The sequence below is a fragment of the Solea solea genome, chromosome 1 (assembly GCF_958295425.1).
Source record: "Solea solea chromosome 1, fSolSol10.1, whole genome shotgun sequence".
NCBI lineage: Eukaryota > Metazoa > Chordata > Actinopteri > Pleuronectiformes > Soleidae > Solea > Solea solea.
In genome coordinates, this window is record NC_081134.1 from 35,324,252 (window position 1) to 35,334,144 (window position 9,893).

The 9,893-nt window shown below is 40.7% G+C and overlaps 2 protein-coding genes across 2 annotated transcripts; one reads left to right on the top strand and one right to left on the bottom strand.

Moving 5' to 3' along the window:
• The first annotated feature begins 292 nt into the window (after nt 1-292).
• Nucleotides 293-3,731, top strand: tyms (thymidylate synthetase). Its single transcript, XM_058642939.1, has 7 exons — nt 293-614; nt 1,680-1,753; nt 1,929-2,103; nt 2,253-2,354; nt 2,478-2,653; nt 3,198-3,269; nt 3,365-3,731. The coding sequence occupies exons 1-7, from the start codon at nt 401-403 to the stop codon at nt 3,500-3,502; spliced, it is 951 nt and encodes a 316-aa protein (XP_058498922.1). The 5' UTR covers nt 293-400; the 3' UTR covers nt 3,503-3,731.
• A 56-nt stretch (nt 3,732-3,787) lies between these two features.
• Nucleotides 3,788-9,853, bottom strand: enosf1 (enolase superfamily member 1). The gene is made up of 15 exons (XM_058642926.1): nt 9,733-9,853; nt 9,505-9,607; nt 7,051-7,166; nt 6,687-6,773; nt 6,560-6,586; nt 6,397-6,469; nt 5,877-5,915; nt 5,648-5,730; nt 5,454-5,576; nt 5,245-5,379; nt 5,050-5,091; nt 4,844-4,973; nt 4,226-4,325; nt 4,066-4,147; nt 3,788-3,983 (listed from the first exon to the last, which is right to left on the bottom strand). The coding sequence occupies exons 1-15, from the start codon at nt 9,811-9,813 to the stop codon at nt 3,894-3,896; spliced, it is 1,311 nt and encodes a 436-aa protein (XP_058498909.1). The 5' UTR covers nt 9,814-9,853; the 3' UTR covers nt 3,788-3,893.
• Between the last annotated feature and the right edge of the window lie 40 nt (nt 9,854-9,893).

Genomic DNA, 9,893 nt, shown 5'->3' on the forward strand with positions numbered 1-9,893 from the left:
AAGTTGTATATCTTACACTTTGAATCTTTGAATATGTGCAAACACTATTAAAAAAATAATACACAGATGAGAAATAAACGAATCACTATGTTATATACATCTACCTATGAGTGGAAAATGTCTAAAATACTTACATGTAAACGGTTGCAAAAAGACTTTTACCCGCTTTCCTGAAACTCTCCCGCTCTGTTTGATTTCGTTGGTCCCGCCCTCTAAGTCCCGCCTCCTCGACTCCCGACTCAGACAAGTAGCTCTCATTCGATTGGCTTTTCAAACACAACAACAACAAACCCAGTTGGCTGTTCGTTCTTACTTAAAAACCCGCGGAGAAGCTCAAACTAAACACATTGCAGCTGGTTCTTGCATAGTGAAGTAGTCTCTCCACACTTTAGTTCAAAAAATGCCCGCCAATTCAGAAGTCCACACCGGGGAGAGCGGTCAGAGGACGAGGCAGTGTACCCGTGCAGAGACCAGGACGCCGGGTTATTCCTGTGATGAACACGCGTATCTGGACCTCGTCCAACACATTCTGCAGCAGGGTCACACAAAGGGAGACCGAACCGGGACTGGAGTCGTCTCTGTATTCGGGGCTCAGGCCAGATATAGTCTGCGAGGTGAGCTTGGTTTGACTTAAACCTCCTTATGCTTAATATACTTAAAAGCTGCAGTTCATTTATTCATTCATTCATTCAGCATCTGTTGGCGCCAATCGTAGTTTACATAAAGCGAAAGGCGGCAACATCCTGGTCTATGCAGGTCACAATTGTATAATACATAATATATATATACCCCGCCACGGTAGATAATGGATGGATGGATAATATGTATATAGGTTTCTACATAAATTAGTGCATGAACATCTGTTGACAGGAATAACTGTCATTATTTTTTTCAGAGGAAAATAATTTCACCTACATTTCTCACACTGGCCCTTTTAATCTCATTATTATTATTATTATTATTATAGAGCCTTTTCAATCTGGAAATGTAAGTCTTTGTTTTGTCACCATGTTCTGCTCAGTCCCCACACCAAAGTCCATAGAGATTATCTGCAGTGTTGTACAGGAGAGAGAGAGGGAAAGTTGTTAAACTTCAGTTTCCAGTCAGAAAAAGGTGAACAACACACAAACAAGAATAAAAGTCAAGTTGTAAAAGTCAAGACAGTGTGTTGTCATTACCCTCACACAATCACATTTTTACAAACCTTAATTGCCACTTTTATGCACCAACAGTGAGCAGACCGGCCTGAGACATTTTTATTAGGCTTATGTTTAATTTCTTGCTATTAATATTCCACTGATAACAGGTTCGTTTTGGGGTCATTTTACCTGCTTTAGTATTCTTTTAAAATATGCAAAATGCATAACACATGTACAAAATATAATCAGAAACACACTATATGATTCAGTGTAGATTGTCATTTTTGAAAGTAGTTAACTGGGTAAAACAAGAATTTTTATTTTTGTTTTGTGGGTCAAGGATGAGTAACAGAAGAAACGAAGTCTTCCACTTTGTCCACCAGGGGTCAGAGACGAGTTTATTTTCAGCTTTTGAAAAATTATCTTGCACATCTTGGTCAGACTTTTTGTGAATTAAAAGAAAACATACACTTGATTGGATTGGTACTGGCTGTAAACGTCATGTGTTATGTAAAATATCCTTTTTTTCCTTTTTCTTAGATCAATTTCCATTGCTGACGACAAAGAAAGTGTTCTGGAAAGCGATCCTTGAGGAGCTGTTGTGGTTCATTAAGGTGATAATCAATTCATAAGTGTTTTTAAATATTACATTTCCTTGTCAGTTTCCAGTGTGATTGGTTAGATATTTGACTTATTAATACAATTAATTTGTCTCAGTTCAAATGCAGCATGCATTTCTGTCAAAATGACTTACATATGGTGTTTGTTTGTTTTTGTCTGATTCATAAGGGATCAACAAATGCCAAAGAGCTGTCGGAGAAAGGGGTGAAGATATGGGATGCCAATGGGTCTCGGGCGTTCCTGGACAACCTGGGGTTTACGGAGAGAGAAGAGGGCGACCTGGGACCTGTGTACGGTTTCCAGTGGAGGCACTTTGGCGCAGAATACACAAACATGCACGCAGGTACGGTGCACCAGAGTCACGCTTCAGTAGATGCATGTGTGGATAAATCACTTCTCTGCTTTAATATTTATTTAAAACGTACTTCCATTAGCTTGACATTATTGCCCCGGGTGTTTCTTGAGCCTTATTGTTGATCCTTTCTTCAACAGATTACACAGGACAAGGTGTTGACCAGCTACAGAAAGTCATTGACACCATCAAAAAGAATCCAGAAGACAGACGGATCATCATGTGTGCCTGGAACCCCAAAGGTGCCGCAGATATTTAAACATTTATTCATTACAGATGGGAGTAGAACTCTCATAAATCATACTTTGTTCATGGGCAAAGAGTCAAATTAATAATTTGCATATGCTCTTTTTTTTTTTTTCCAGACCTGCCCTCCATGGCTCTGCCGCCCTGTCACGCCCTCTGTCAGTTCTATGTATGCGATGGTGAGCTGTCGTGTCAGCTATACCAGCGCTCTGGTGATATGGGTCTGGGAGTGCCTTTCAATATCGCCAGCTATGCACTGCTCACCTACATGATCGCCCACATCACAGGACTCAAGGTAAGAAAAGTTTCCTCTAACGCTATGCCTCCGTAAGTTGATGACATCTTAAGTATAAGTTTACCATTTTATCTCACAGCCTTTTCTGACTGGAAAGTGAAGTGTGTAAACTACTTAAAGTCTATATTCAAACTTTCTAATGGACACAGCGGTGATTTACAACTCTTCTGCCCGTGTTGTAAAACCGCTAATTTTCTTTATGGACTTTGGTTTGGGCAGTGATTGGTTCACAAAGTGACACAAACTTCAGTCCATTCAGCAAAGGTTGTCTAACCGCCAGAGAAAGTGGCAGACTTATTCTTATTGGAGGCTTTTTGTTTACCTGTTGTGTCCCAACTGGCAGCCATTTTTTTTTTTTCACTGAAAGTGAGCATGCCTGTCATGTTTGCTGTAAGCACAGGGAGCCAGCAGGGGGCGTGCACAGCTCGGGCACTGCTGACCACGTGTCAGCAGCTTATTATACAATCGCACTTCATTACACCCAAACGGTTCCTTTTTAAATTATTAAATCAGTGTGGGGTTTTTTTTTGTCTGTCCTTTTCAGCCTGGTGATTTTGTTCACACCCTGGGAGACGCTCACATCTACAACAACCACATCGAACCTCTCAAAGTACAGGTGAGCAAGTGAAAACCATTATTTTTAAATCTCTCTCTCTCTCCATTTCCTACTTGATTTGAAACTTACACGAGCTCCTCTGTTTACACTTACAGCTGCAGAGAGAGATACGTCCCTTCCCCAAGCTGAAGATTCTGAGAAAAGTGGAAAACATCGACGATTTCCGCTCAGAGGACTTTGAGATCTGTGACTACAACCCTCATCCTGCCATCAAAATGCAGATGGCTGTGTAACAAGACGATAAGGGACAAATGTGGTGCATGTCGCGGGAAAATGTGCTTCGGCAAACCAATCCTGGAGCTAATGGGAACTTGATGCAATCTCTTTGGGTTACGAAAGCCTCTAATTACAGTATATTGCATTCTTAAAGATATAATCTACACTGTAACTGGTTATTCATTTTGCTTATTTTAAATATGATTAATGTATTTCTGTAAATAAAGGAGTTCTATTTGTTGTCAACTTCTGTTGCCTGAATTTCTTCGTGTATCAGGAGAGCAATTAACCAGTGTAAAGTGTAAAATTGAAATCACAGCTGATTTGGTTTTTATTATAAGTGAGGTTGGTCTAATTATACAATCTTTTTTCCTAAATGCTGTAGGTGACGTGATGAAGAGAAACTCCTCACTTCATTAGCAGCTTCCATTCTTCTCCTTCAGGGTACTCGTGTCTTTGCACCGATGAGTCCAAAATCTCGCAAGAATAACCGGGATCCTGTGAGCAGGAGAGGAGTAAGAAATAAGTGAGAGATTCATTGTAAAAATGGCCGTAATTCATTTATAGCTTGTGTTTGTACCTTTGGGGGCATGTAGTGTGCGTCTTGAATCACCACAGGACTGGTGAAGTGTTCGTGGAGGTGGTCCACGTATTCGCACATCCTGGGGATGAAGGTATGACGATGAGCCAATCACGCGCTGAATGGTTTACAAAGGATAAAAGAGACACTCTGCTCTCACCTGTTGTCGAGACTGGCAGACACGCACATGTAGTCGAACAGGATGAGATGCTGGACGAGCTCACACAGACCGACTCCTCCAGCGTGAGGACACACGGGCACTTAAAGAAAGGAAGTATGTGTCATGTAACCAAGGTGTGGACATAAAAGATTACATGAAAGTCTGATGAATAATGGTCTGGCCAATTAAGGGAATTAGACAATTTGGCAATTGATTTGAAATATTATTCAACCTTAATGAAAAGAGGATTTTTCAGTCCATACATTTTCTATTTGTAGTTTTCAGCGCATGTAACCATTGACCTAGTCTCATTTCCCCTTATTACTTGTGCTTTGAATGGACAAAGAATCAACATGAACTCAGACAAACAAAAAGATTAAAAACTAGACAAAAGTGCCCAGAGAGTGCAAACCTTTGCCTGTGCTGCTCAAAATATCACCAACATCTGACCTTAACTTTCTGATTTATGCTGCTCACAATCAGTTTATATGTTTTTATTTAGTTTGTTGATTAACTGCAGATAATTAACTCCTTTCTACCCTCTAACAGAAGTTAAGGGAAAACAAAAAGCTGTATATTAACACTCCATTTTAAATGTTTAACTAACTAAACTCTCACCCTGGAACTTGTGCGCCATCAGCAGCACAGCCAGGTTTTCATTGACGCTGCCCAGTCGACAACTGTCAATCTGGACAAACTGCAGCGCCGAGGCCTGAAGCAGCTGCTTGAACATCACTCTGTTCTGACACTGGAAAAGGAAAATGTCACGTTATTGATTCCGTCAGCCAGTGAATGTGTTACTAAGACCAAACCTGAGCGCTGACCTGCTCCCCAGTTGCCACTCCAATTCCAAGTGGAGCCAAAGCCTGCAAAAACAAAATCAGGCACCTGTGATCTGTGATGGATGCTGGAGGGATTATTGATCAGGTCTATCAGACCTATCTGAGCTAAGAGCAGAACACAGCACGATGTGTCCATCGTCTCATATTCTGAACATGTCTTCAAACATATGATCTAACCTTTGAGATTGTAGCGTGACCCAGGACGTCATCTGGAGACGTGGGCTCCTCGATCCACAGAGGTTTGAACTCGGCGAGCCTGGACACCCAGCTGATGGCCTCGGCTACGTCCCATCTCTGGTTGGCGTCGATCATCTGACATTAAAAAAAAAACACTTTAAGTTACAGGAGTTTCCTGAGAAGTCGACAAAACAGTCTCACAAACTCACTAAAGTGTTATTAGGTCCAATCATTTCCCTGATGAGTCGACACCTGCGAATGTCGTCCTCTAGGTCTGCGCCGACTTTCACCTTGAATTTGGTCCAGCCACTTTTAAGTGCATCTGTGCAGAGCTTCAAACAAACAGCCGTCAGTTAGAGGTCTATTAAGTAGAGGTAGGTCATGTATTTAATATCACAGAGACCTGTTTGAGCTGCTGGTCTGGGTATCCAAGCCAAGCACAGGAGGTGGTGTACGCAGGATAACCCTTTTTCAGCATCTCATCCTCTGACAGGTGCATACAGATAATAAAGCAGTCATACACTGTAGGAGCTTATTAGCAGAATAAAAGCACTCGTGTTTCCAATGAGGCAATTTTGAGTCACAAAATCTCTTTTAGCCAAGTAATGCAAGACTTCCTTTAATGCACTCACCTCTCTGCTGTTTGCCCGCCTGTGCCTTCATAAGTATATCTGATTTAGAACAGACGAAAAGAGACTTTAGCTGTGACTGTGCTGCACATGTAGGGGTTTCTTGGAAGGTACGGTATGGTAAGAAGGGTACAGTCAGGTTAGGTATACTATGGTGTCATGTAAGGGATGGGAAGGTAAAAAAAAAAAGGGTACAGTTTGGTAGTGCTGAAAAGGTAATGTTTTTCAAATGAAAATCTCAATTTGAAACAACTCAAATGACAAATCACAAAGGTTGTTCTTCTTTTTAGTCTCAGATTCTTTCTTTAAAAAAAAAAAACCCAAATACTCAGAAAGCGAGATCTTTAAGGCTTTAACACTTTGTCACCTGCGTAACCGGCACCTCAAACATTCACATTTTGATCCAATGGATCCAAATGACTATTTCTATATTGATCTTTATCTGCTTATCCGTAGCTGTTACCACAAAATTCATTCAGATCTGTTACGATTTTGCTGAGATAGTTCAGATGCACAGCCTCACCTAGAGCCTCCTTCTCTGTCAGCACATCAGTGATGTATCTGAAGTCGATGCATGACACAATCTGCTCAGGATCCTAACAAACAAACACACACAATGCGTGACATTTCCTGCTGTGACGACACTCAATAACAAATCTTTGACATCTTCATTTCCTGGGTCTCACCATGTCCACAAGCAATTTCCATAATGGCTGCAAGAAAAATGATGACAACAGGCCGTGAGTCACTATGTGACATACTCGTGCAGGGAAATCGTGTATTTTCTCATCATCATCATGTGGACGGCCTCACCTTGCCCTCTGCCCTCGCCCACAGGTCCCACACGGCATTCAGAACTGCAGCTGTGGCCAGCTGGATCACTCCTTTCTCTGGCCCTAACTGAGTCCAGCAACACAAAAGATTCACCACTAACCTTTAGTGCTCCATTTAAATATTCTATATTTCATTGTCTACTGTTTTATCCTCAACACGAGGGTCATGTGGGAGTTAAATAAGGGACATGTCAGCCGTTGTGGTGAGGAAACAGTTTCGGTTTCAACATTAACAAGATATGACCCTTGTTTTTAGTAACTGTGTCCTGGTGTTTTGTGTGAGGTCAGGTTGAATGGTTCACTCATACCTACATCACTTTGCACAATCCTTCTCCAGCTCTTACCCATCTCATCTGGCCATCGCTGGTCAGGAGGCGGTAAAACCCACGGAAGTCACTCACGATCTCCTGCAAACATTTGCCGACCACCAGTGCAGACAGGGCTTCCACAGCACACACCACTGCAGGAACAACACCCAGGACCACACAAAATAAACGATAGCTTCACAACACAACACTTCTCTGATACTTAAATATACCGCTTCATATAAAGTACACTTTCTTGTTATTATACGGTATATGATTTATTTAAATTTTCAGTGTGAAGATTGTGTTTTGTAAAGTAATCTTGTAATGCTACATACACTATTTCCTCAATTCCTCTTTAAGTGACTACCCACTTAAATCCAGATCCCCCCAAAAGAAATATTTCTCTTCCCTGTAATATAATGCCCTATTTTTTTATGATCCACCACATCAGATACCAAACATTTCCATGAAATGTAGGCGGAGGAAGATCATCCTTGACCCATTTCATTATGATAAGACATTTAACCACTTCCTTGTGTTGTTTAAGACAGACAGACAGACAGACAGACGACTTTATTAATCCCTTTGGGAGGTTCCCTCGGGGAAATTAACAGCTCCAGCATCCACACACAGCACTGTTAAAAATAGAGAATAGAATAAAATAAGATAAGAATAAAAATATAAAAATGAAAGTGACCCATGCTATATATAAAAATGAAAGTGACCCATGCTATATATATGTATGTATACCTACATACACACAACACATGTGTATATATATATATATATATATACATACATACATATATACACATGTATACATACGCACACATACATACATATACATACACATATACATATATATGCATACATACATATACACATACACACATATATACATATATATATATATATACATACATACACACAGGTACACACACACCTACAGTTACCCCGTAATGCCCAGGGTTTTATTGCACATGTCTTCATGGTTTTATTGCACATGTTATTATGTTATTGTTGTGGTTGTTGTTTGTTTAGTTCGTACTGATTGTTTTGTTTGCCCTCCTCCCCCCCAGTGAGGAGTTGTACAGTTTGATGGCCCGGGGGACAAACGAGTCCCCCAGCCTGTTGGTCCTGTACTTTGGGAGGAGCAGCCTGTTGCTGAGGCTTCTGTGGCTCCTAACAGCAGGGAAGACGACACACTGACACCTGTTGTCGCTGTACTAATGTACATGTAGCCTGTACATGCTTTTTTTTGTTGTATTCCCACATTATTGTTATGAGTTAGTGTAATTGCAGTTTTAAACAAACTTCATTATTTTTTTGATTCAAAACCTCATTTGACAAACTAAAAAAATTGATTAACTGTTTAATGTATTTAGTATTTATTTCTAATTCAAAATATTCAAGCACACTGCAGTGTCAAAATGCAGATTAAGGTACTCGATACAGGATAAGTGACCACAGGCTAGCAATAGAAACAGGCCGACACAGACAGACCTGGCAACCAAGGTTGCCCTAACCCTAACCCTTTGAAAGCATCCCAGACAAAGCAGCATTACAGTTTGTCCTTGGAGAGAAAAGTAAATGCACCACGCTCGCAGCACAATGTGTGTCAAGCTGCCAGCGACTGAGGGACAGCCAGTGGACAAGAGAGAAGAGCAGCTAAGATACTGAACAGCTAAGCTGAAATTGTTGTTATTTCATTTTTTTTTTTGCTAAAATAGAGAAAAAAAAGCCATCACCTGTAGGAAATGCTGCCACCTGCTGGACTGGACGTCAAATCAAATCAAAAGGGTCTTTATCGTCATTGTAACGTGCATCTTACGTTGCCAAAGCATATATTTATCAACATTGTTCATACACTCTTATTTACACTATATACAATATGTACAATATCTGTATAAACACACATATTATGAGTAGTAAATACAGAGAGTAGCTGTTCAGTGGGTTATCTGCTCTTCTGCTAACTGTATGTCCTCGCTTGGTTGCCAGGTCTGTCTGTTTCGGCCTGTTTCATATTAATAAATGAGAAACAAGAAACGAAAAAAGGAATTTGCAAATACGAAATTTGGGCCGTTATTTGGTTTTCGTTTTTTCGTTTTTTGATGCTGAGAGAAAAATCCGTTTTTCCGTATTTGGTTCAATACAAATAAAGGAAAAGGAGGCGCTGTTTCCGTATTGTCGTATTTTGGTTTTGTCAGAAATACGGATAATACGTTAGTACCCTGACCAGTTTTGGTTTTCATATGTAATTATTAAACTGTTATAATTCAAACAAAGATATGTGCTTAATAAGCCAAAGAAAAATCGGTATAATTCAAACTTCAGAGATTTGGTCAGATCTGCTGTAGGAAATGGAAATTCGGAGCGTTTTAGTTGCACCTGAACGCAGCACCAGCACAATCATGTTGTGCTGGTAAATATTGACTCAAGTTCGCCATACACTGATTACACTGTCTGAGTGAATTAATGTTTTCTCACCAATCTCGGTGCCTTTTCCTAAAGTAAAGGTGAAGCCGAAGCCTCTGAGTCCACAGTCCGTGTCGAGGACAACATAAGCGACAGAGTAATCCGGGTCTGTGTGCTAAAGTGTGGACAGAGTGATAGGGGAATCAGGCTCACGCACACAAACATTCGCTTGGTTTCATTCCAATAATGTTTTAAATAGTGTTAAAATAATATTAAAACCAACAATGAAAACCTACGAACCATGGCATCCGAGCCGTGCTGCTCCAAAGATGTGGGGAATCTCACATCTTTAACTGTCAACTTAACTATTGTGTGCGCCATCGCTGGACTCAGTGGACTGTGTTTTACGGTCCCTGAAGTGTCCCGTGACATCGACCCCGCCCACCTCAGCATTTAAAGAT